The sequence below is a fragment of the Polyergus mexicanus genome, unplaced genomic scaffold (genome assembly GCF_030449975.1).
Source record: "Polyergus mexicanus isolate NDT 795.1 unplaced genomic scaffold, iyPolMexi1.0 SCAF_3, whole genome shotgun sequence".
In the NCBI taxonomy this organism is placed as follows: Eukaryota; Metazoa; Arthropoda; class Insecta; order Hymenoptera; family Formicidae; genus Polyergus; species Polyergus mexicanus.
In genome coordinates, this window is record NW_027223323.1 from 12,307,791 (window position 1) to 12,334,350 (window position 26,560).

General features: G+C 31.6%; 5 protein-coding genes across 15 annotated transcripts; 3 read left to right on the forward strand and 2 right to left on the reverse strand.

Annotated features, from left to right (window-relative positions):
• Window positions 1-358: 358 nt before the first annotated feature.
• Sar1 (Secretion-associated Ras-related 1) lies at window positions 359-4,041 on the forward strand. Of its 2 annotated transcripts, none has more exons than XM_070293321.1 (6): window positions 359-475; window positions 1,081-1,196; window positions 1,710-1,829; window positions 2,169-2,234; window positions 2,319-2,554; window positions 2,672-4,041. In XM_070293321.1, exons 2-6 carry the CDS (start codon window positions 1,154-1,156, stop codon window positions 2,786-2,788), a joined length of 582 nt encoding a protein of 193 aa, XP_070149422.1. In that variant the 5' UTR covers window positions 359-475; window positions 1,081-1,153; the 3' UTR covers window positions 2,789-4,041. The 2 variants fall into 2 exon arrangements, with proteins under 2 accessions (XP_070149422.1, XP_070149423.1); XM_070293322.1 differs by lacking the exon at window positions 359-475 and adding an exon at window positions 502-627.
• A 120-nt stretch (window positions 4,042-4,161) lies between these two features.
• Window positions 4,162-11,544, reverse strand: Hibch (3-hydroxyisobutyryl-CoA hydrolase). Of its 5 annotated transcripts, XM_070293317.1 has the most exons (10): window positions 10,950-11,544; window positions 10,220-10,792; window positions 9,208-9,622; window positions 6,066-6,159; window positions 5,712-5,782; window positions 5,363-5,604; window positions 5,035-5,276; window positions 4,733-4,958; window positions 4,481-4,668; window positions 4,162-4,412 (listed from the first exon to the last, which is right to left on the reverse strand). In XM_070293317.1, the coding sequence occupies exons 3-10, from the start codon at window positions 9,247-9,249 to the stop codon at window positions 4,267-4,269; spliced, it is 1,251 nt and encodes a 416-aa protein (XP_070149418.1). In that variant the 5' UTR covers window positions 9,250-9,622; window positions 10,220-10,792; window positions 10,950-11,544; the 3' UTR covers window positions 4,162-4,266. The 5 variants fall into 5 exon arrangements, with proteins under 5 accessions (XP_070149418.1, XP_070149419.1, XP_070149421.1 ...); XM_070293318.1 differs by lacking the exon at window positions 10,950-11,544 and having other exon boundaries at window positions 10,220-10,918; XM_070293320.1 differs by lacking the exons at window positions 9,208-9,622; window positions 10,220-10,792; window positions 10,950-11,544 and adding exons at window positions 6,274-6,361; window positions 6,827-7,005.
• LOC138931964 (phospholipase A1-like) lies at window positions 9,303-11,308 on the forward strand. The gene is given in 6 exon segments (XM_070293324.1): window positions 9,303-9,457; window positions 9,525-9,669; window positions 9,920-10,047; window positions 10,304-10,611; window positions 10,721-10,818; window positions 11,053-11,308. Coding segments are annotated over 6 exon segments (1,026 nt in total). The 3' UTR covers window positions 11,245-11,308.
• Window positions 11,545-12,176: 632 nt separating the features above from the next.
• Twr (signal peptidase complex catalytic subunit SEC11 homolog C twr) lies at window positions 12,177-15,148 on the forward strand. Its single transcript, XM_070293331.1, has 4 exons — window positions 12,177-12,427; window positions 12,511-12,620; window positions 13,341-13,490; window positions 13,567-15,148. The coding sequence occupies exons 1-4, from the start codon at window positions 12,380-12,382 to the stop codon at window positions 13,799-13,801; spliced, it is 543 nt and encodes a 180-aa protein (XP_070149432.1). The 5' UTR covers window positions 12,177-12,379; the 3' UTR covers window positions 13,802-15,148.
• Cyp304a1 (Probable cytochrome P450 304a1) lies at window positions 14,820-26,365 on the reverse strand. 6 transcript variants are annotated; one of them, XM_070293326.1, is made up of 8 exons: window positions 20,757-20,976; window positions 19,055-19,306; window positions 18,653-18,825; window positions 18,311-18,580; window positions 17,620-17,909; window positions 16,652-16,908; window positions 16,306-16,475; window positions 14,820-14,913 (listed from the first exon to the last, which is right to left on the reverse strand). In XM_070293326.1, exons 1-8 carry the CDS (start codon window positions 20,845-20,847, stop codon window positions 14,908-14,910), a joined length of 1,509 nt encoding a protein of 502 aa, XP_070149427.1. In that variant the 5' UTR covers window positions 20,848-20,976; the 3' UTR covers window positions 14,820-14,907. The 6 variants fall into 6 exon arrangements, with proteins under 6 accessions (XP_070149427.1, XP_070149430.1, XP_070149428.1 ...); XM_070293329.1 differs by lacking the exons at window positions 14,820-14,913; window positions 20,757-20,976 and adding exons at window positions 22,761-22,869; window positions 25,940-26,365 and having other exon boundaries at window positions 16,099-16,475; XM_070293327.1 differs by lacking the exons at window positions 14,820-14,913; window positions 20,757-20,976 and adding exons at window positions 22,761-23,391; window positions 25,940-26,365 and having other exon boundaries at window positions 16,099-16,475.
• Between the last annotated feature and the right edge of the window lie 195 nt (window positions 26,366-26,560).

Consider the following 26,560-nt stretch of genomic DNA (forward strand, 5'->3'; position numbering starts at 1 on the left):
AGATGTACATCAGAATTTATATTGACTATATTCCTGTGAATCCATCTTTCTCTCTCATTAATAGACTAAATGATGAGATATTAGTGTCTGTTCTATTTTTGGATTTAATATTCCAAAGATAATTCTCTTAATATATATATATATATATATATATATATATATATATATATATATATATATATATATATTATCAGACATGTGACTTTTTGCTATCGCACGTGTATGATTTTGTAGATTATTTTCTTCAGGAAAAATGAGGGAACGGAGGAGGTAGAAAAAAATTGAAATAAAAATTAAAATTTCCCGCTTATTGATGTAGCCCTTATTTCGCAAGCCAATATGGCGAACGGAAGTAGACGTCACCCAGTGCCAATTGTCAGCCAACGGGGCTCTGTGTGGTCGGGCTGCTCTTTCTATGGGAGGAAAATCATTTCTTCTCCGTCCCCGTGGCCTCCGTACACTTTTCTCACAGTGGGTACGTCAAACACGCATTTGCTGACACGAGCTAACGGATTTACAATCGGATCGTTCTTTCAATGTCCCGTATAAGCGATTGATTTTACGCCTCCGCGTGTCGAAAGTCTTTGCGCGATATGTGTTTGTATCAGTGAGCGAAAGAGAGATCCGGTGAGTCGTCGTCTTCGATTTATAAATATCGTTCATCAATATTATGTGACAAAGGAAAATTGAAGATTTTCGCAAATCGCACGCATTGTAATCTCGTTTCAGCTCTTATTGCACTTTTCTCGCGTGTAAGATTAAAATAAACATATAATTAGAGACAGAGAGAGAGAGAGAGAGAGAGAGAGAGAGAGAGAGGGAGAGAGAGAGAGAGAGAGAAGACTAAGGCTCAAAGGTAGGTGCAGCTGAAAAGAGAATGAATCGCAAGAACATGAACGTATGCGATGCATTGCATTGACGACGACCCACTGGTTTATCGTTGCATTCCCTTCACCCTTTTATAACATAATAGCCAAGGATACGTGGACGAATTTTAAAAGAATCGGTTGCATCGCGCGCGCGCGCGATCACGTTGGCAGAAGGTGATCTCGTTAACTTGTCTTCTTACTATTGTTGCAGAGTCATTCATTAGTTAACACACATACATATACACGCAACACGGTGTAGACGTCATATAATCGCAGCTACAAATATGTTTATTTGGGATTGGTTTGCCGGAGTGCTAAATTATCTGGGTGAGTAGAATCTTCTCCCGCATCAATCTGTTCATTCATGTGTAACTGATGGAAGAATTGTATTAAAGATCTCAAGAGAATTTAATTACACAGAGTACTTCAAAGTTAAACGATCAAATTTCACCAGTAAAACAGCTTTGCCTTTGAAACACCCTGTATATGATATTTTAATCCTATCGCTGTAATAGTACAAAGTATGAAGATGATGTATATGCATGTTTATTGAAAGAACTCTATTATAGGAATGATTATCCGATTGGAATAATCTTAAACTAATTTCTTTAATTAAAAAGAGAATTATAAAAAAAAAGCTCATCATTTATCATTTAAGAGATAATAATATTTGTGTTATGATATATGTTATATATATGTTTGTTATCTGACAAAGTATTGCTTATTATTCTTGTTTTACCCAATGACATCTTTTTATTGTCATAAATTTCCTATAGAAACTGTTTCCTTGTAAGTTTGTTGATGATTTTAATCTGCATGATTGTCTCCTGTCGTTTTCAGGACTATGGAAGAAGAGCGGCAAACTTCTCTTCCTAGGTTTGGATAACGCGGGCAAAACTACACTGCTTCATATGCTCAAGGATGATCGTTTAGCTCAACATGTACCCACGTTACATCCAAGTAACTAATTTTATACTAATTTATCTCTTTCCCCTGTGTTCTATTTATACTGTACTACCAATTCCTAAAAAATGCATATTTTTATGAATGACCTTCTCTAATCCACTCACTATTTTATAATGGAAATATGTAATTTGTATTGTAATTTCTTTATCTATATAATGAAGTACTATCCATATAATGAAGTCTCACATATATTTCTTCTGTTTCGAAATACAAAATATAGATTATATATTCCTGTTGTATTAGTTAATAAATTGTGAAATTTAAACTTCTTTTATTATTATTATTATTATTTTTTTTTTTTCCGAGTTATCATTAGTCCTTTTTATGTTCTAGCATCGGAAGAATTGTCTATTGGAAATATGAGATTCACAACTTTTGATCTGGGGGGCCATACTCAAGGTATACATGCAAAATATGCTCTTAATTAAATGTTGCTTTTTACAATTGTAGTTGTTTATACCTGTGCAAATTGAATGTCCCCAGCACGTCGTGTATGGAAGGATTACTTTCCGGCTGTTGACGCGATAGTATTCCTCGTCGATGCGAGTGACAGATCAAGATTACCAGAATCAAAAGCCGAGCTAGATGCATTATTAACTGACGAACAACTCAGCGCGTGTCCGGTTCTTGTATTAGGCAATAAAATTGATAAACCATCTGCGGCTTCGGAGGACGAACTTAGAAATTTCTTCAATCTGTATGGGCAAACAACAGGAAAGGTATAATTATATAAATTAGTATGATGATGCTTCCATTGTGAAGCTATGTTAAGTAGTAGAAGAAACGCGCTAAGATTATTGTATTCTAAAGTTTTTATAATAATTTTTTGCTTTTAGGGTAAAGTCGCTCGTAATGAGATACCCGGCCGTCCACTGGAACTATTTATGTGCTCAGTTCTGAAGCGACAGGGATACGGAGAAGGCTTCCGTTGGCTCGCACAGTATATCGATTGAACGTATCTATTATTGTATACATGACAGACAGATTCTTGACAGTTTCATCATACATTACTTTCCTCTGATAACGATGTTGATACCGGAATTGTAATATTTTTCACATGAATTCAACAGCATAGGAGAGGAATACTGTTTCATCGATCTCAAAAAAGATGGAGAATCCAAGCAGTAAACGAGAAATTCGAGATTTTCCACAAACAGAGATGAATATTCTCGAAAACATTGTATACGCGGATGATAGGACTTTGATTTTCTTTATTTAACATTGACATGCGAACAACTCTTGGGGAAATTGTCATTTCTTTTTCTGTATATTTCGAATTTCAATACAAACTTCATGAAATCCTATCCTTTTTCGAGTCACACTAGACGAATATCATTAATACGTGCTGAAAAGTGAAATAAAAACATTTTGATAAATAAAACTAATAAATTATTTAAGAATTCCAAATGTTTTTTTTGTAGATTTTTTTATTTTTGGTTAGCGATATTATATTTAACGGTGAATAGTTATCTTGTATGTTTTATGGTTTCCGGAAAATTGAAAAAATGTAATACGTACTTTATAAAAGTCAAGTTGATTTGTCGATATTCCTATTTTGTTTTTTGTATGAATAATTTATGAAATTAATAGTATATCATTGAATGTGTGACACTATTGAATGGTATTTTATATTTAAAATTGCTGGCATTTACCTATATATTTGATTTTTATTTCTATAGTCTTGTATTTGTATTGTGCCAATATTTTGTACGTTTTTTGAAATCTATTATTCAGAAAATGTAGAATACAAATGATCAGTTTTTTTTCGCAATAGTTACAAAAATTCATTAAAATAATTGAAATTGTTAAATTATTTAATTAGTTTTTTTTTTAGATAGAAAATGAAATTGTATATATCTCAATTATAACCGAGACATATTAGTTAAAAAATCATTATAAATTATATAAATTATGTGCTACATGTTGCAGAATAATTTTCACAGTTATATATTGTTTGTAAATTAATTTATTGCTGAAAGCTAAAATTTCACATAAATATGTAAATAGTGGGTTAATCAAATTTTGTTAATTTGATTGGTGAATTTAATTTGTATAGATAAATCCGAACGAGTTGCTTCCAAAATAAAAATTAAAATTAAAAATATGAGAATATTAATTTTTTTATGTGTGATAGTACTTAGTTGTAAGTACTTATAATGTTTCTTTCATTATTTTACATAAATAAAATATATTGTTTTATATTTTACATAGTTGTATATTATATCATTTGTTTAAAAAATAATCTCTGATAAATTTATTTATACAATATATTCCATATCTATTATGAAAAATATGGTAAATTGAATACCTGAAGAGAGAGTGAAGATAACATCAATAACTTTAATATAAATCTCATGATCTGTACAAAATTAAAATATAAAAAATTCTCTACTTATTCTTGTTATAACAATATCCACAATAAATTTTTATTTCACAGTTTGCTAACGCGCAATTTTAATTCTCTTTCTGCAGGAAGTGTTGCAAAACGTTTATTTATATATTCATCAGTAACATCGGCCAAGGACGGCGGTTTCCATACCGGCTTTTGATCTTTGTCGATTAGGAGAGCTCTGACACCTAAAATGAGATATCAATCCAATAACAAGGAGGAAGTTTGCTGAATGCAAATTAAACTATTAAATTACCTTCATAGAAATCGCTGTTTTTGCTCAGGGCAGTATACGCCAATCTATATTCGATCTCTAAACATTCTGCCAAAGATTTTCCATTTCCTTCATCAATTGCTTTCTTGCTAACTTTAAGAGAAGATGGAGACATCTTGAGTAGTGTTTCTACGTTCTTCTGCGCCCATTCTGAATTGTCTTTCTTTAGTCTTTGCAAAAAAATTACACAATTATAAATTAAAAAATATCAATTTGTAAATATTTATGTTTTACCTCTCAATTATCTCTTCGACGGACGGAGCAGAGAAATAATTTTCTATCTGCGACATGTGTGGCGCCAAACTAAATTCATGATTTAATTTTGGTTGATATTTGTTTAAGATTTCCTCGATTGTATCGACAGTAGCGTTTTGCAACGCTAACAAGTCGTGTTTTAAATCCGCGAGTTTCTCCGACGGGACAAAATGCGTTGCGATCCCAGCGAGAAGTACGTCGATACCTTGATAAAATATGTATTTATATATACATGCGTATGTATGTTTTATACAATGTTTCAAATTTAATTAATCATCTACCTTTCAATCTATATCCTGTCAGTCCTAGATAGATACCCAATTTTCCTTTCAATCTAGACAAAAAATAACTTCCGCCGACATCAGGAAATAATCCTATCGCCGTTTCGGGCATAGCAAAGAGTGTTTTCTCTGTGGCGACTCTATATTTGCCATGTACAGACAGTCCAACGCCACCTCCCATGGTTATCCCATTAATTATAGCTATATAAGGTTTATTGTATGTTCCAATTAAATGATTTAAGCTACAAGAAAAAAAATCTTATAATTTATTTATAAATATATAAAAGACACTGATTTGTGTTTAAACAGATACTTTTTTATGACTTACGTATATTCCTTTTTGAAAAATTCTGCGCCCAGAATTTCCCCATTTGGTTCATTCAATGCCAAAATGAGTGATTTGACATCGCCACCTGCGCAAAACGCTTTTTCACCTGCACCCTCTATTATTACCAATTTCTTCGAAGATTGCCATTCTTTAAGAATGAGATAAATCTTTTGGACCATGGACAAATTTAAGGCATTCAGTGCCTTAGGCCGATTTAAAACTATTACGCCGCTATCTCCGACCTATTTATATATATATAATTAATAATTTTAACTAATTCTAATAAATTAATAAAGAGAATTCTCAACAAGAATTAAAAATTTTAAAACAGGACAATGCGCAAACATACATCTTTTAAAAGGACCTCATCGCCCATGTTTGTTTGTATGTTGGCTGCTTCTTTTCTGTCTTTAGAAGATGCTAAAATTATATAGAAATAATTTATGTGTTTGAGGAAATAACAGTACAAGTACAATACATCCAAGATCTACAAAATTCTTTTAATTTTTGTAATATTATAGTGCAAATTTATATGCTAGAATTAAAAATTAAATAAAGAAAATGTTACTATAATAAGCAAAAATTGTTAATACTTTTATAATATGCATTAATATATCATTGGTATATTTGTATGGGAAAGAAATAAAATTATTTTTAGTCATTGCACTTTCTGTCTCGAGCATGAAAGGTAAATTTTCCTCACTTGTGACAGAACATGTCGATAGCCATCTGACAGCAGTACGTGTAAATGTTGCACTGCCAATTAAATAATGTAATCTTCCTGAGATGTTCTGTATCTAGATAAAGAAATGATTATATTTATTTTAATTATTGTAATTATTGTAATTATAATATTTATTATATAACTGATGCAAATTTAGTTCATATATGTTTACATAAGTCGAAATTACCATTTTTTTTTTGTGATAAAATAATAATAATCAATGCAACAAAGTATGACTTTTTTTGTCGATTTAGATAAGCTGACGTAAACGTTCTCTAATCATATGAGAATACATACATACATATAAAATATTCATATGTACAGGGTGTCCTAAAATCATCGAATATTCTTTCGAAACATATTTTTCATAATTATTTTCAAATCTCGAAAAGAAAAGATGCTATATTATCGTTTATTCTCTTATTCTTAACATTACAACTTTTATTGTATAACTAAATTCAAAATTAGAATTCTCATTTGAAATTGATTGAAGATATTATAACGATATATTTATCGAAGATTACGATATTATCTATTTTTTCTTGACTGAAGAAATTAGATCAAAAAATACCATTTGTTAATTGCCCGAAAATTATATATATACCAATTCCAGAAAAAAAAAATCTGTTTTAAATCAATAAATCTATGAAATATATAAGAATATTCGATGATATCGAGACATCCGTTATAATTCGCAAAGATTATCACGCGATATCCTTTTGCAATATATATGTACATACGCTAATACAATCATTTACTCGTTCATAATTTCGAAAAATAAGAATTTCAAATTATGTAAGAGAGAGAGAGAGAAAGAGATTAATTTCTATGTATCTCTTTTATAAAATAACATTGTCAAAAAATATCAATCAACTATCAACTTAAGCTGCTGCGCGAGATACCACTGCCACAGTATACACAATAGCCATGAGTAGCCACTGTGTAGTCGCTGTTCTCTTAAATACCGAACAACCATAATGCACGAATATCCAGAAATGACACCAGATGGCCCACGTTCTAATTACTCACGAAACTTGGGAATTTATAATAATAAAGAGGCTTTGTCTATAACTCGTATCGGACTATATAAGGAACGTTCTATCAATTAACTATGATCGGCTGCATTAGTTTTTAACTGTACTATATAACTATTGAATGTACCAGGTATATAAATATGAAACCGGAATTTGCCCATAGTTGGCCCTAGCTGTCAATGTAGTTACCGTCAAACCGCGTCATTGGCGCCATTTTCTTGTTTTGACATCTGATAAAGATTTTCAACTCACAACAATACAAGTTTCATACAACAGCATAGTTTTTAATAGCGTTGAACATGTGGAATTTTGTGCCTGGAAACTACGATTTGCGGACAGCATTGATTTTCTGTTACCATTTGAAGAAAACTGCTGCAGAATCGCATCGAATGCTTGTCGAAGCTTACGGTGAGCATGCTCTTAGTAAATCACTGTGCTTTGAGTGGTTTAAAAAATTCAAAAGTGGCGATTTTGATGTGAGAAACGAAGAACGTGGAAGACCACCGATAAAGTTTGAAGACAGCTAAAACCTGGCGAAACCGTTAATACTGAACGCTACCGACAACAAATGATCGCTTTGAATCAAGCTTTGCGTGAAAAACGACCAGAATATCAAAAAAGGCAACGCAAAGTGATTTTGCTTCATGATAATGCACCATCACATACACAGCAAAACCGGTCAAGGAAACGATTGAGGCGTTTAGTTGGGAAATACTTTCTCATGCGGCTTACTCACCAGACTTGGCTCCATCCGATTACTACTTATTTGCATCGATGGGACACGCACTTGCTGAGCAGCGCTTCACTTCTTACGAAAATGTACGAAAATGGCTCGATGACTGGTTTGCCTCAAAGGAGCAACAGTTTTTTTGGCGTGGCATCCACAAATTGTCAGAGAGATGGGAAAAATGTATAGCTAGCAATGGGCAATACTGCGAATAAAATATTTTTTATCATTTTCATACAATAAACGTGTATTTTCTATACAAAAATTCCGGTTTCATATTTATATACCTAGTATTTGATTGATAAATTGGAGTAAAGATTTTTTCATCCTGTGATCAGTCAACCAAACTTTGAATTATCGCGCGCGTGAAATAATTCGAATTTTATCAACTGCTCTAATCAATTTCGCACAACTTACTATTATTATATTTATATTGTTAAAATGATTAAATTATCTGTATTCAAAACTTAAATAATAAGATTAAAATTATAATTACGTAATAACGTTAGTTACAATTGTTTTTCAACTGGAGATAAGTTAATTAAAACTTACACTTGACAATACAAATCGATAAATCGAATCGCATATTTATATTAACATCTCATTCAAAATTCCTCATAAATATTCCGCTTTTACGTTTATATTCGATACTTAATTTATAAAGATATATATGAGCAAAATATTCGATAGTTATTATTTATTCTTCACATATTGTAATAATCAAGAATTAAGAGGATTAAAACTCAATATCAAAAATTAATTTAAAAAAAATCAGAAATATACATTCCTTGAGAAAGATCATTTCCTTGTGTAATACATATAGTGGAGAAATAGACTGCACGTTAATTTTGCGATTATTTAGGAAATTATATTCCCGTAAATTTTTACGCAAATATGAATTTTCGTCAATGAAAATTTGTTACCCTATGTTTCAATTAATCTTCAAGGTTCCCGTTGCGCACGATTTCTGCATATCTTGATTCATTTTTATTGCTTCGTAAAAAAATACCCGAAACATGGCCAATAAAAACTTTTCGATAAAATTTGATTCTAAATTAATGCAAACGAAACGTATAATACAATACGTGCTGCATAATAAGACGATATGTATTGTAATAATATCAAGGGCAAGATTATTATGAATTGATATTTGCCGCACTATTTCATTTTTATTGCCGGATAATGCCAGGAATAAAAAGCAAAGAGAAGAAATATGTACGCGGTAGCGATATTTATTGATCATTTGTCACTTTATTCACCGGTATTGTAAAACACGTTTTCAACAAATTTCTTGCACTCGCTAAACAGTTTACACAGCTATTAATAATATTGCGAGTGTCAATATTTTTGTAAAACTTACATATATATAAAAGAATTTAGCTCTCAATATTGCAAAATCCATTAATTGATACGGGGTTCTTCTCAGTATCCAGTAATATCTTCTTTCGTATCGTAATGAGAACCGTCGCTGCGATACTTATAATTTTTCTCGTACGATGCGTGTATTTACAGCCTATGTATGAATCGGGCGTTAAGGAGGATATAGGAGAATTTTTTAACTCGTCCTGTATCTTTGGCCCTAAATCCGTGTCGATGGTTTTATACAACAGGTAAAGCGCAAATAAATTTGCCATTAATTCATTTCTCGCGCGCTGATTATATTCACATCTCTTTCAGAGATAATCCTGAGGGCAAAGATATTGGGGAAAAAGAAAGCTGCAAGTATATTGATCCTTCGAGACCGATTGTCTTTTTGGTTCATGGTTTTATCAGCTCTGCAAATAATACTAATAATTATGATTTGGCCTCGCAGTTGGTAAAGGTAAATATTTGCTACCTGATACATATATATATATATATATATATGAAAAATTGGTATCAACATGCAATATATCAATAAACATATTTGTTGATGCACAAACAACATGTATAATTCTTTAGACATTTTGTATATATCATATATATGTATATATTGTATATATAATTGTGTATATATCATTATGTCCCATATAAAAAGTATTGTAAAAATATAAAAATCAATAAAAGTTTAATAAATTTTTTTGTTTTTATAGAAAAATTATACAGTATTTTCATTGGATTGGTCTGATGCAGCATGCACAAATGGAATATCCATAATAAGATTGCTGGAATATCCTTCAGCAGTAAAGAACACTCGTGAAATAGGAGAGCTTATGGCGAAGTATACTTATTTTACATATGTTATGTTAAAAAAAAATTGAGATATAATAAATATAAAATTATAAATGGAGTCATATATTAAATGATACACTCCAATATTATCACAATATATACATAATAATGATAACTAATATATAATGCTAGATAAACATAGTATTCAATAATAAAATTACTGGTATATAAAATGAAGACGCAATGCACAAACAACTTGGCACGATGTCCTCGATTCGTATGTTTATATAAATTTTCTTTTTCAGATACGTTATAACACTGATAACGGATTGCAAAATTCCACTGGGTAACATAACGTTTGTCGGTCACAGTCTCGGGGCGCATGTATGTGGCTTCGCTGCAAAAGACATTTATAAATCGGGTTACGGCAAAATGCCGCTTATCATCGGCGAGGATCCCGCGGCGCCACTGTTCGCGCGGAATAAGTGCGAGAATAGGCTCTGCAAGACGGATGCCATACATGTAATAACTCTTCACACATCGATTCTCGGAATGTCAGACATAGGTGAAATCAATTTGGAGTTTAACGGTGGAATGGAACAACCAAACTGTGGTGAGATTAATTATTATATTTAATTAATGCATTCAAAGACGTTGAATATTACGAGAATGACAGAAAGTGAAAGACACTGGAAATGTTGCAAATAAAATTCATGTTTTAGATTTGAATCTTTCATGTTCACATAGCAGATCCATCGTCTATCTGGCCGATATATTCGATAATTGTGTATATCCTGGTGATAAAATAAGTTCATCGTAAGTATGTTTTTTTAATAATCAATTAGCATATTTAATTGGGTCTAATTTTCACGAGAATTCTTCTTCGAATAAAAAAAATATTATTGTATTACATTTGTATATAAGAGACGGAAAAATAGGAGATTACATTACCTGATCTTTCTTTTTTTTTTTTCAGATTTTTGGGAACATTCGAAAGGTATAAATAGCTCCATTGCTCAAAATCATTTATTTATAAATTCTATTTTTTGACTAGTGTTTTTCTTATCTTTTTTGCAGGCCATCTTATCCTGGTCCTAATACAACTAACTGCGTTGTCATAAATGACGATATTTTCAATATCAAGCCAAACGACAAACTCAGGGACGGAAATTACTACATATTCGTCCAGGCGGATTCTCCTTATTGCACACGAAAATCTTTTAGTTGCAAATCACTGATTGAATAGCAGCCACTAACTGACCTTGAAACTTTTATTTTATTGTATTAGAAACAAAGTTTCATATAAATGACACAGCATATAAAAATCCTTTTTTCTTGATATCCTCGAACTCTGTTATTGACGGAAGAGAATTGGTAGTTGCATCGTCCAATGTTGAATAGATGCGTACTGTCTCTACGTGTGGAACACAAACTTTTTTATAAACTTTTTCTTTTATAAAAGAACTGTCAAAAAATCACACATCGATCAACTGTCAAAGCTTCTGTGCGAGACAACGTCGCCATAATATATACAGTAATCAAGGGGTCTGTTCTTTGCAGCTGAACTGGCTGCACTGGTTCAGAGTTTATCTTTTTCTGTCCCCATTGGAAGGAAAAGGATGGGCTCTGAACTGGTGCAGCCAGTTCAGCTGTAAAGAACAGACCTATGAGCGAGGCCGATATTAAATATCTTGAATCGTACCTTGACTAGATAAGCAATCATTGGCTATTATCTAGAGGATTTTTAGAATTTTGAAGAATTTTGTTGAAATCTCTAAAAAAGCTCTACGAATGCAATTAACAAAATCAGTACGAAAAATCGTACTGTGTGCCACAGGCTTTAATGGCACCTTAATCTGGCGAACTAATACATTCTGCGCATGCGTTGATTTGCCGCGACGTGTTCAGTGTGAATAACAAAAAAAAACGCCATTTCTTATGCGGCGTTTACAATAGAGATTTTAAGCCCTAAGCCTTAAGAAATTGACCAATCACAGTCGAGTATTCTTTTTTATACTTGATTGTGATTGGTCAATTTCTTAAGGCTTAGGTCTTAAAATCTCTACTGTAGACACCGTCGTATCGCATCGTGATGCGCTCAGTGGGAACGAACCCTAAGCCTCTATCTAAGCTTTGTGCTCTATGATCCAAGTTTGTCACTCCGACCGTTCCGCTGGTTCTATCGATTCGTCGTTCACCGTTCCCTGTTTATTGTTTATGTGACGTGGTGATAGCCGTGGTCCGTGGTAAATCTCGGTGCCAATGGTGGACATATTTATATGTAATCTGTGGTAGTAGATACAGAGTGCCGGTTGTGTTCGAATCAACGAAACTGGAAATTTATCTCTTCAATTCACTGTAGATCTACGTAAACTCTCGCTATGTTGCAGTCGATATTCGATGATGTGCGACGTATGAATAAGCGCCAGGTAAACTTTTCCCTTCAACGACGATCGTTAAGGTATCAGAGATCGCATATGGTGGCTATATATCAGTGTTCTTTGATTTTTAGTTCCTGTATCAAGTACTGAGCTTTGGCATGATAGTCTCGTCGGCTCTGATGATATGGAAGGGTCTGATGGTCATCACTGGTAGTGAAAGCCCTATCGTGGTGGTATTGAGGTATAAGAATAGACCTAAATCTAACCTACTTTCTCTCCCCATTATTTATGTATCTGAATAATTTTTGAAACAATTAATTATTCTTTATCGTTAAGAGTTTGCTAATTTGTAACTGGTACTATCTATTTCCACTGATAATACAGGATGTTCCTGAGTTGATTATCTATTTTACAAAAATGATAGTCATTGATTTCAAGGTGATCCATTGCTTCGCAGAATACGCATTCAAGTATTGCAGGTGTTACTTAAATCACTTTGGATAATATGATTTTGAAGATCAGTTACATCTCTATTTCTTCTTTACAGTATACTTTAAGTTTAGTGAAACCACAGGCAAAAAATTTAATGATGTTAAATCAGGCGAATGTGCTGTCCTTGCCCGACATAAAGCAAACTTGAACTTTTATAAATACATGAATTTATATAATAGTGGATATACCATTATGCCAATATATAACAATTTTTTTAAATATCTCATTTTATCAGAATATAATTAGATAATCATTTTAGAAACACTCTGTAAAATACATTTGTTTTACCATATAGAAAAGTGTTTACAGATATATAGAAATATAGTAGCAGAAAGCTTGATAACAGCAAACATTATATTGCTTATTATATGGAAATAATTCAATAAACTTGCAAAGAGAACATCCATATAGAATAAAATCAATAATGCTTGATAAATTTATATTGATCCATTTGTACTAATTCTGACAGTGGCAGCATGGAGCCTGCGTTTCATAGAGGTGATTTGCTCTTCCTCACTAATTATCAGGATGAACCAGTGAGAGTGGGCGAGATCGTTGTTTTCAAAGTCGAGGGCAGGGATATACCTATTGTACACAGAGTACTTAAACTTCATGAAAAGTAAGTATTCATGCCATTTATGAAATACAAATATGTTAATAATATAAGATAAATAAAAAAGACATCAAATTTCCAGGGGTGACCAAAATAATACGGTCAAGTTTCTCACGAAAGGTGATAACAATTCTGTGGATGACCGAGGTTTGTACGCGCCTGGTCAGCTGTGGCTGACGCATAAGGATGTGGTCGGCCGGGCTAGAGGCTTTTTACCATATGTTGGGATGGTCACTATATACATGAATGAATATCCTAAGTTTAAGTATGCAGTATTAGCATGTCTTGGACTGTATGTTTTGGTACATAGAGAATAAATTATGCTCTCAATAAGTTGAAACGTTATGTTGTGGCAAATTGCGAATGTCCAAGAAAATACTTGGATTGATTGTTATATGTATGTATGTGTGTGTATATATATATGTGTGTATATATATATATGTGTGTATACATATATATATACGCAAGAGCTATGTACAATAAGAATATTCATACATACATTATTGAACTTAATTACGGAAATTCAAGTTTAAATGCATTTCACTGTACATATATTTGCGTCAACAATCCGAAAATGAATTTGATAACGTTGCTCGAATAATCGTAAATAGATTTTGCTCGCACTTCTTGATTTTCATATCCAGATGAGATTTGTTTATGTGAACGATCGATTCAAGATATATCATGTTTGAATCTGTTTGTAATCACATTATGTAGTTCCAATTTAAAAAGCTATGTATGATATATATACATATTCTGTCTTTATAATAAAATTGTAGTATAATTAACAAAAAGTATTAGTCACATAAATACACATCCGATGCGAGGTTGACCATTAACCGCACTCGAAATTGTTATACAAATTGTATATACATACGTGAAATACGGGATGACATTTATTCTGTTTACCAAGCATCAATTAGTAAATACTCTGCAAATGGGAAGCAAACAATTTCGAGTTTTGCATTCAAATGTAAAAAAAATATGCAACTTGATTTATTTTTCTTTTACTAATCCTAATTAGCGATATGAAAGTGATTATTTCGAGAACGATTACTATTAATACTAACTGTGAAATCCAATGTCTAGATCACTGCGGATTATCTACACAAAAAATCCTTATTTTTATGCTGCTCATAATTTGGACCACAAATCCGAATTTTTGAGATAATTCGAAACCCAATTGCATTTTGTTTGTGTGTGACAGAAATGTTTATAAGTATTTTCTAAAATCTTTTAGAAATCTTTTAAAAGAGTCGCCTTTTTGGATATTTCTGTATTTCTCATAATAATATAATATGGTAATTATACATCACAATTCATAAAAGTGACACTAGTCGTCATTGTTCAGCATGTTTATAACATGATTGTATAACGTTTATACAGACATAACAGTTTAGATAAACTTGTTAATTTTTCTCCCTTAATTCTATTTGAAAAAAAAACGGCATATTATATTATATAAATATAAAATCTTTAATGTGAAACGGATAAATTTATTATAATTTTATTACAAGGGGAAATTTTTTTGTTATGAAGGAAAAGAGAAAAGCATTGTGAGAACTAAAGATAGATAATATTCTAAATATCCCAACATGCGCGTCTTTGTGAGAGTATGTCGATTGTTTTTAACAAGGCACATTGTATTGTAATTATTTTTGTCTCATATGAAATAAATTTGTAATATTTGAATCTCTGATATAATATATATTACTAAGGCCTTTTTATTTTCTACTATTTGATTTTTATATTATATTTTACTTTTATATATTACTTTCTCTAGATTTATTGATATAATCTTTTTTTATTGTTTTGGGGTATAAAATTCACTCTTGATGTTTGTATAAATCTTTCAGTTACATCCTATATATACAGGATGTATCATTTTAAGTGATGCAGCTGAATATCTCTTAAAGTAAAAGAGATTGGAAAAAATGTTTTAGACAAAAGTTGCATGATTTCGAGTGGGTCACACGATAAGAATATGGATTTGACCTTGTGTGATCTTTTCAAAGTGAGGTCAATGTGATCAATGTTTTCTTAAATGGAATCCCCAATTTTTTATTGCATATTCTTGTAGCTTATCTCGAGAGTTTTTCAAAACATTATAATAAAGTATCTTTCATTAAGTATTTTTTGAGTTATTTTATATCTTATAATCTAACATATTTTGATATAAAAAATAAAATATCATAAAAAGTAAAATATTTAATTTTCGATAATCTTACCGTAATACTTTTATGTACAGAATAATGAGACAAATCAATTAGTGTAAAAAAAAACAAATAATTGTTTAAAAAAATACATTGTAAATAATTACATACTTTTTCTTAAAAACAATTATTTTTTTCATACTAATTGATTTGTTTCATTATTCTGTACATAAAAGTATTACGGTGAGATTATCGAAAACTAAATATTTTACGAGATATTTTATCTTTTATATTAAAATATGTCAGATTATAAGATATAAAATAACTCAAAAAGTACTTAATACAAAAATACTTTATTATAGTGTTTTGAAAAGCTCTCGAGATAAACTACAAAAATATGCAATGAAAAATGGGGGTTTCCATTTAAGAAAACATCGATTACATTAATCTCATCTTGAAAAGATCACTTAAGGTCAAGTCCATATTTTTATCAAGCGGCTCCTTCGAAATCATGCAACTTTTGTCTGACAATGAAACATTTTTTTAAATCTCTTTTATTTTAAGAGATATTCAGCTGAATTACTTAAAATGATATACCCTATGTATATATATTCTTATATATATTTTTATCGATTCGAATATAGGGACAAAGATAGAAATCAACGTACTTCTAAACGTATCCATAATTCTTTGGGAGTGGTGACTAGCCCAGGTAGCTTGTCCTCCAGACTCGATGGCTCACCTTCAATGAAAAAGAAATTAAAATTTTGTATTAAGAGGGCTATCGATTCGAACATATTATATCTGGCAAAAGTTTCCCCCGCGCATAATCGACGACCTGTAAAGACAGAAAATATTTAATTATTCCTTTACATTAATATTTTATTATCATTATAAATTTAAACTAATATACACTCTCTTTATATATATATATATATATACACAATATATATAAAACTCTACCAAATTTTTTTCTAGATATATACATTTACATATCATCCTATATCGACTCACCGAAACCGAAGGGTAACGTCAAATCTTTACTTAATTGACCATCTTCCTTTAAAAATCTTTCTGGTCTGAAATTCTCGGGGTCACCCCACATATCAGGATCATTATGCATTGCTGCCAAGTTGGTGATAACCGGCGTGTTTGCCGGTATTTCATAGCCTCCTAACGTAGTTTTTTTCATGGCTTTATGAATTATGCCGAGCGGGGCAAGTGTCTCAATTCTCATAGATTCACGGATTGTTGCTTCCGTATAGGGCAGACTGAAACAAAAAAAGAATATCTTCAAATATCTGCATTTCTGCATGCAGCTCAATCAGAATTGAAACCTTGCTATATAAAATCTCTAAATGCCAATAATACTTTTTTTATCACATTGAATCCATGACATATATGAATTCAATGGCGATAAATTGTTAATAAATTAAAAAATTAATTTAATATATTTGATAAGAGATCAGATATAATTATTAATATATAGTGTGCTCGAGAATTAAGGGTCGGCAAGAGTGATGGCTTCTGCACATAGGACGCGGGGACGCTTGCCACGTGACAAAAGGCGACGCGGTAGCCAATTAATTTTTCGCTCTAATGCTACAGTTAATAGCTGGCACCTTATAGCGTTTTCGAATGAACAAGTTAATAGTTGATCCAATCTGGATCAATTAATCACTATATATTTTACTATAAATTCAAATCTTTTATTACAGAAACGGTACAATGACATCATTAATCGCTCTCAGAGTAGTTAAACCTGCTATTCGAAAATGCCAATGGATGCAGAGGTGATCGATTGTGTATCTTTGAAACAAAGTGAAAATTACAAAAGTGAACAGATTTATTAGATTTCGACAAATGAAGTCGTAGATACTCATCTATTTACTCATTTTCGTAATTTTCATATCGTGTGTTTTAAGATACACTATCAACCCCCTAGGCATGAAGTTTAAATGCGTATAATAGCATTAACTCACTTTATTCTGTCCTCCCATGTGACTAATCGTCCGGTCCCAACGACATTGTCTATCTCATTCTGGACTTTCTTCATAACTCTGGGATTATGCATCAAGTACTTAATAGCGTGGGTAATGGCGCTTGGTAACGCGGAGAAAGCGGGCAACATCATATCGACTAGCAAAATGATCAATTGCTCTTCCGTAAAATAATGCGACTTGTCATTTTCATTTAACTTTTTCAGATAATTATCAACGAATCCCCGATCGACGTTCTCGCTGAGAGTAGCTTTTTGACGCTCCAAACCTTTCTACGAAATCGTAGTATAAAACGTATATAAAATCATCTGATCGTATCTTTCTAAACAATAAGGAGATTTTTCTATTTATTTTATACGCGATATATAAATTTTATACCTAGCAATTTTAGTAAACTCGAAACAGCTTTAGTTTAGTAAAATGGTTAGATATAAGTTTTATATATCCCGTTAATATAAAATAATTTAATTTATATCTAAATAAAATATATGAGCCAATCGTATGCACACATAAGTATGCTGTCCCTTTTTAGTTTAGTATAAAAAAATTCTGAGAAAGTATAGAGTATTTAAACGTGAAATTTTGATAGCTTATGTAGCGATTCAAGCGCGCATTTAAATCAAACTAGATTTCGTGTCACACGTGATCGTATTCGTTCGATAAAAAACTCTACCTTGACAACATCTACCATCGCGTAATTTCCTTTTATATGATTTTTATAGCCAAACATATTGCCAAAGTATTTCAAGAACGGACGTTGAAAGAGCGCGCCACCGGTTGCATCGTTCGCTCTTAGCATCATTAAGGCCGAACGAGAGAGATGTCTCGGAATATCATGTTCGCTTCTATCAAATCTGTAACCGAACATCACATTCCATATGTTATTAGCTGACGGTGCGTATAAAACATCCGGGAAGAGCGCCAAGTTGCCTCTTATTATTTCCTGCGAAAATGAAATTTTCTTCATTACGAAAGAACGATATTCGCGTATTTATATGTCTTAGAACGGCCGTACCTTTTCTCCGTCATAAATCGGTCCGTTTTTCAGGATATCGATAAATAGAGTCATCTCGTTCATGATCTCGCTCTCGAGTTTCTCCTGACGTCGACCGAATCCAAAGTCGCGCATATGGCGAAGAGCAAATCTTCTCTGTTCTTGCCATTGTGGGCCTTCGATGAAAAATATACCTGTAAAATTTACAATATTTATCTTTCATCTCTCGCGCGTTTCTAAGAGAAGTCTATCTTATTCTTATTTTTTAATTATCTACCGTTATCTACCTGTCACATAAGCATTTAATGTATATGGTATATTCAAAGAAAAAAAAAAAAAGAAAATAAAAAATTCTCTCTATGCAAAAAATATCGCATTTATCAGGAAATAAACGAATGAATAAACAATTATGACTCGCATTACCTAGCTTCTTTTTGAAAGCTCGATCTTTTATAAAATCCGCCTCTGTAACTCGGCCATCGAACTCTTCCTTCGAAAGTATTTCCTTTATACTGGCATAATCATTCGCAATTACCAAAAAATAATCGCCCATATAGCAGCTGAAGATCTTTGATTTTAGCTTCTTTGCATAATATTCAATACTCAAATGTACATATTTGTAGTTTTTCCATAAAAACAACCAGTAAGCTCCTCCTATTGGAATCCTGATAAGACCTACATCATAGAACTCTCGTAAAAAAACGATCATTAGCCAACATCGAGATATGATGGCTTTTATTAAGCAAAATTCTATTTATATCAACAAAAATATTCGTTAAAGATAAATATAATATAAATATATAGTATGCATATATATGCATATATGTGTATATATATATATATACAGGATGTTTCTAAATAAGCATGAAAAATTTTAGGAGATTATTAATTTTATTAATTCTGAACACATTGGCGTAAAAAAAATTTTTTTCACGAAAACAAAACTTTCTGAAAAAGCAAAAAGTATTCAAATCCCAGATAGCACAAGGATGTCCTTAGGACATCCAGGGGGGATCCAGGACATACATATAGGATATCCTGAGGACATCGAATTTTAATCCTCGGATCTCCTATGAACGTCCTGAGGAAGAGTAAATGATAACCGAATATTAGTCTCTGGAGAATCCAAGGAGATCCTGCGGAAAATCCTAAGGATTTCTATAGGATATGTTAGGGATATTTTTCGTACGTTTCAAGGAGCAAATTCTGAAACTGAAATCTAAATTAAGATTGCGTTCTGTTATGTACTGCCAATACACTAAAAATCTAATACTAAAAATAGTTCACGTTCTTTGATATTTGAAGCTCTCATGCTGTACATGAATATTAGATTTGCATTCCGGCTGTGTAACATTTTCTAAACAATCCAATATCTGAATTCCCTATGTTGAAATTGCATCAGAAATTGTACAGATAGAAAATAATTATATTTTTAATTTTTTACCAGTTGCTCTTTGCAAGCTTTATATAAGTCTTACGACCAAATCTCAAATACGAGATCGTGCGTCTCATAGCGGTAAGGCCGGTTCTACAATAAGTCGTATGTCGTTAATCGTAAGGAGATTGATCAATCATAGTCCATAATTCCAAAAAAAATTGACTGTGGTTGGTCAATTTGCTTACGGCTAACGACATACGACTTATTGTAGAACCGGCCTAAACAAAAAAACAAACTAGTGGCTGAATATTATTTTTTGTAACGTTTTTGGAATGTTGCGTACAGTAACATTTCTCATGAAATATTAAATAAATAATAATTTTGGATATATGAAAATGTGCGCATCAAATTCAATTATTAATGTTAAATTAAATTAATGTTAACAATTATGTCTTCTGGAAATCCAAGGGAAATCCAATATAATAGATAGGGCACATATCCTACAAACTTCCAGTGGAGATTTATAGGACATTAATAATTATTATAATATTTAAGATTTCTAAATTATATTAAATATCCTATATAATTGAAAATAATCATGTTCACATATTAAATTTTCATAAAATATATTTATAATAATATCTTGAAACATTCTATAAATGTCCTGAATCGTCCTGGACATATTCAGGATGATCCTGAGGATGTTTTGTGCTGTCTGGGATATATGCAGATTTAATATCAGTTTACCTGGGGGTGTATTGGGCGGTTTGTCGTAAGCGAATCTGTATAACTTGTATACTACCAGTAACACAAGTACCACAATTAAGAGCGGAGACATAGTTGAATGAATAACAGATACTGACTGAAGATGAGAGTTCACTAGTCTTCCTTATATTTTTAAAAATATAGTTGATATAAAAACCGGACAACAGAGATTATGAGATGTGTAGGCTGCTATTGGCCTCAATTCAATATTTGTTTATGATTTTATATCACCTACTCAAAGCAGTATTTTTAAATATCAAAGATAATTATTATTGTTAAATGATGCGTAAAAAAACATGATTAAAAACAATAATATTTGTAATGTTTGATATTTGTATTTTACTTGACCTTTGATCTTGACTATATAGGGTGTCCCAGACCATCCGTATATCTCTTTTAAAATTAAAATAAATGGCTTTTATCAAAAATCGCAAATATTTTTTAAATAAATCGGGTATCGAATGATGATATTTTCAACTTTTGATTCCGACCGGAAATACACCATCCGGACCGGAAGTTGAATTTTTTGAGGGAAACATAGTACTTTTGGTAAAACTTAAGATTAAGGGCGATCTCACCGATTTCAATGACCTTGATATATGTTGTCAAGGACATAATTATGAGTAACTTTTTCTTCTAATTTAATCGTCGCTCGTTGTTTGCTACAAAGTTATGAACAATTAAAGATAGTGACTGATGCTTGGGACATAAAACTGCATATATTTTCGCATAAATTATCAACTTTTACATCAAAAAACAAAAAAAAATAATAGAGAATCACAATGAACTAAGTAGGTTTATATATTTCAGTCAGTATTATTCAGGTATTTAATACATAGTTGCCAAAATATTGAAAAAGCTTCTATTCCTTCACAATAATTGCAACGATGTAAAATATGACATACGTTTATATGAACGTTTTTAGTTGTTTTGTGTCCCTTATTCGCCCCTAAAGTGCGTTCCACATGTTTATAAACATTCTGTATATAATAAATTGAGTTTTACACGAGAATAAATGATAAGAACACATATTTTTATTATTACTTATTGCAACGATCACACATAATCATATTTTTCTGAATGTCATCCAATATCCTAATGGTCTTTAAAAGAACATCCCATACAGCACGAAACATTACAATTACATTGCAGCAATGTTCCAATCTTGCATGTTGCAATGTAATATTGTTGAGACATTATTACAAAAACGCTACAAAAAATAGCTTTCGATAATCGCTAGTTCGTTCGTTTACCACTCTGCGGCGCGCATTGAATTATCTAGACTGCATTTAAATTTTAGTCTTCTTCTTCTTCTTCTTTTGTTAGATGGCTCCGGGCCTGACCACACTGGCCCACACGGCCAATAAATTTTAGTCATGATGATTATATAAAGCTTGCAAAGAGGGGCTAGTAAGATTAAAAATATGGAAAATATAATACTGTTTTTATCAGTTTAATTTGTCTGATACGATCCCAACACAGGAAATTCAGATATTGAACTGATTGTTCAGAAATCGGACAGATAAATGTCCGAAAAAATTAAAATTATCCGTTTATTGTCTATTGAAGATGTAAAATAGAATCTAATATTTATGTAAATAAAATTTTAACTTTTGAATAAAATTATCTAATAATTATCTATTTTTTAAACTTGTAAATTATTTATAAAATGGCGATGTTAATTAGATAACACAAAATTGTTTATTAGTTTCCATTTCTATATAAAACCAAGAATTTGATGATAATTTTTCAATATGCAAAATGTTTCAAATATAATAGGTAAACTTATTTGAGAATATATACATATAAAGACATCCAAAAGAGATTAGAAAAAACTCGTTGTAATTTTGCGTAAATTCACAATTTTTTTTCTTATTTCTCTTGGATGTCTTTATATATTCTCAAAGTTTATCTATTAAATTTGAAGCGGTTTGCATATTTGTAACAACGCATTTCAATATTACAAATACATTACAACGTGCATACTCAGAGAGAAATATGAAGTCGAATAGATGTATAGTCGTCGTCTAAGATAGGTCGACTTTTGCATCTAGATAGATATCATGGTGGCCTCGTTTAATAAACATCTCATTATCTGACGTTTTTTTGATGTCAAAAATAAGATAAATTACAATGTTAATACATGATAACATATTAATGTGTAATATACAGGGTGTATCTTAAAAAGTGAGAAGTATTGCAACGAGAGATTCAGGACACAAAAATAAGAGAAAAAAATTCATATAAACATATGTCCGATATGATCATGTTTTCCAGTTATAGTTTGTTTTATTTTTCAACAGAATTGAGATAATTACGGTTACAGGAAGTGCTCAAAATGATTACCTCTAACTTGAATACAGACTTCAACACGTCTTATCATAGATTGTCTGACTTTTTCAAAAATTCCGGGTATTGCTTGAATTTCTCGGCAATCATCTTCAACACGTTGACAAAGTATCTCGACCTTGTCAATGGGTGTTTTGTAAACAATTTTAGATGCTCCCATAAGTAATAATCGAGTGGATTCAGGCCTGGAGAGCGAGCTGGCCAGGCAATTATAGGCACGGACTATCCATCTATCAGCAAACCGATAACCAAGTGTATGCTATCTTAACTGTATTGGAAAAACAACAAGTTATAATTTAAAAATAAGGTCATATCGGACATATATTTATATGAATTTTTTCTCTTATTTTTGTGTCCTGAGAATCCCCCATTGCAAAATACTTCCTACTTTTAAGGATACACTCTGTATATAGATAAATCTAAATAATTTAATTCATAAAATTAAATTTTATTCATACGGAAGTTAACTTCTAATTTTACCTTACTCTCTAAATTTCTTAGAGCGAAAATGCACTCGAAAAATTGAGTGACTGGTCGAATCACTCGAGTTAGAGTGACTTTTCATTCATAGGAGTGAATTTTCCCACTTTTTATTGTAGAATGAAAAAATCACTCTGCAAAATGGAGTAAATATATATACTCTATTTTATAGAGTGAATATTGTCACTCTATGTATTATAGAGTGAATATTTTTATTCGTGAAGAGTGAGTGAAGCGCACGGCGTGAAGCATGCATGAGACCGCCATTAGCAAAAAAAGAAAAAACACTATCGTCTCGTTGTCTCTCGGCGGTATCATTTTTGTTGCGCATATACTTGGTACGAGACAAGAAAAAAGGAGACTTAGCCGTCTTTCACACTGAGATAATATGCTATGTGCTATATGGCAGTTTCGATTATTTGAAGTAATGACACTGCTTTTCATTTCAACTTATCGAAGCTTCACGTTGCACGTAGCATACTATCTCAGTGCGAAAACCGATTTAGAATTAAGATTTATACTTCCTAAGAGTGAATCTGTTCAGTCGTAACAATTGAATGAAAAATTCTCTTGACAAAACAGTGATGGCTCCATTCTCTGATCGAGTGAATTATTCACTTAAAAACGAGGAACACATTCATTTTACTTCAGAGTTAAACAGAGTTCACTTTTGTGAGAAGTGAATTTTCACTAATTACGAATGGCAGTATTTATACTATCGCTTGAAGTGAATATTCACTCGTTTGGAGTTAAATTTCACTCTAAGAAATTTAGAGAATATGATCTGGCCATATATAATATGCATCAATACTATATATAAGATATGCTTTGTGTATATACCCATACAGCACCGAAAGATTGCAGAAACGTTGCATAGACCTTGCATTGAAACATTGTAATATTTCATGGAAGTTGCGAAATGTTTCTGCAATGTTACTGCAAGTTTGCGGCAACGTTGAAATGTTCGCCTTTAGAAATATTATAATGTAATATTACAGTAATGTTACAGTGCAATGTATTTGTAATATTGAAATGCGTTGTTACAAATATGCAGAACGCTTTAAATTTGATAGATAAACTTTAAAAATATATAAAGACATCCAAGAGAAATAAGAAAAAAAGATTGTGAATTTACGCAATTACGAGTTTTTTCTTTCTTGGATGTCTTTATATATTCTCGAAGTTTATTTATTAAAATCTGAAATATCGTGCATATTAAAAAATTATCAAATTTTTGGTTTTATATAGGAATGGAACTATTTAACAATTTCCTGTTATCTAGTTAACATCGCTATTTTATAAATAATTTACAAGTTTAAGAAAATAGTAATGATTAAATAATCTCATTCATAAAAGTTAAAATTTTACTTATATAGATATTAAGCTCTATTTTACATCTTAAGTAGACAATTAACGAATAATTTTAACTTTTTTGGATATTTATGTATCCGATTACTGAACAATCAGTTCAATATCTGAATTCCCTGTATTGGGATTGTATCGGATAAATTAAACTGATAAAAATAATTATATCTTTAATCTTATTAGCCGCTCTTTGCAAGCTTTATGTAATCATCGTGACTGTGACTTAAATGCGGGGTAGATAACGCAACGCGCGCCGCATAGCGGTAAACAAACGAACTAGCGATTACCGAAAATTGTTTTTTGTAATGTTTTTGAAATGTTGCTGTAACATTCTCATAAAATATTACAATTATATGTTCCAATGATGTCTCAACAATATTACATTGCAACTTGCAAGATTGTAATATTACTGCAATGTAATTGCAATGTTCTGTGCTGTATGGGTATAGGGTGTCGCCCGCGATATTTCAAGTCGAGATATAAAACTCATAATATATAAAATTACATTACAAAATTTACATTACCATATATCATACATTGTTGTATTCGTATCAAACAGCGCTATAATTTTTATCATATCGAAATATCTATATCAGTGCTCGGAATTAGATGCCCTTTTCGGGCCGATATCTGAGGCGCCGCTTGCGGTTCCCCCACTACCGTTCGAGGTTCAATGGCCGAGCCGCCGATCGCATATTACAAAATATAATGCGTAATATAACCCCAAACATTTGATATCTTCGGTCCGAGAATTCGTATCCCATATCCCATCTGCTCTATATTGGCGTCGCAATGACCAAATATATTATGCCAGCCAATTACGAAAAGGATGGTTGGATTGGCGCCTCTCTCTCCTAGAGGCTCTCTAGTAGTGGGGGAACCGCAGGCGGCGCCTCAGATATCGACCCGAAAAGGGCATTTAATAATTCCGAGCACTGATCTACATTTTATTATAAAAAAATTATGCATACCTCTCCATTCGTTAATACAAATAGCTTTTGAAAGCAACCACTATGCTCACAATAGAGTTCAGTTTGAACCATTTAATTTCATATATATTTGTTATAGTCTATCTTTTTCACTTTAAAAGATAAAAAAAGGTGGCCACGTTTGGTGAGACGCTCTGTATAGTGTGTATAGTGTTGACGCACATGATGAGGCGCGCGCCTGATAGGGTGCGCTGCTACACACTTCACAGCGCGCGGCTCACCGACGTGCGCCCTACTAAAGGTTGGCGCTGATTAGCCAGACTTTATTCAATAATAACTCTTTTATTGTGTTATAAAAAAAAATGGTAAAGGACTTTTCTTGTTGATTTTATCTGCTCTATCTGCACATGATGGGTGATCCGCGAATTATGGGACATCCTGTATAAAAAGATTAGAAATATTTATATTTTATATATATGTAGTATATAACGAGAAAAATCTTTATAAGAAAAAAAGCTAAAAGATATCACATTTTCAGTTCTTTACAACAATAAAAAAAATTGTACGAGAAAGATAATGATTTAATCCTGTTTTTTCTTCCAAGATAATCCATTCAATACTATGTTTATCTTTATGTATATTTATATAGCAGCTTTATAGATA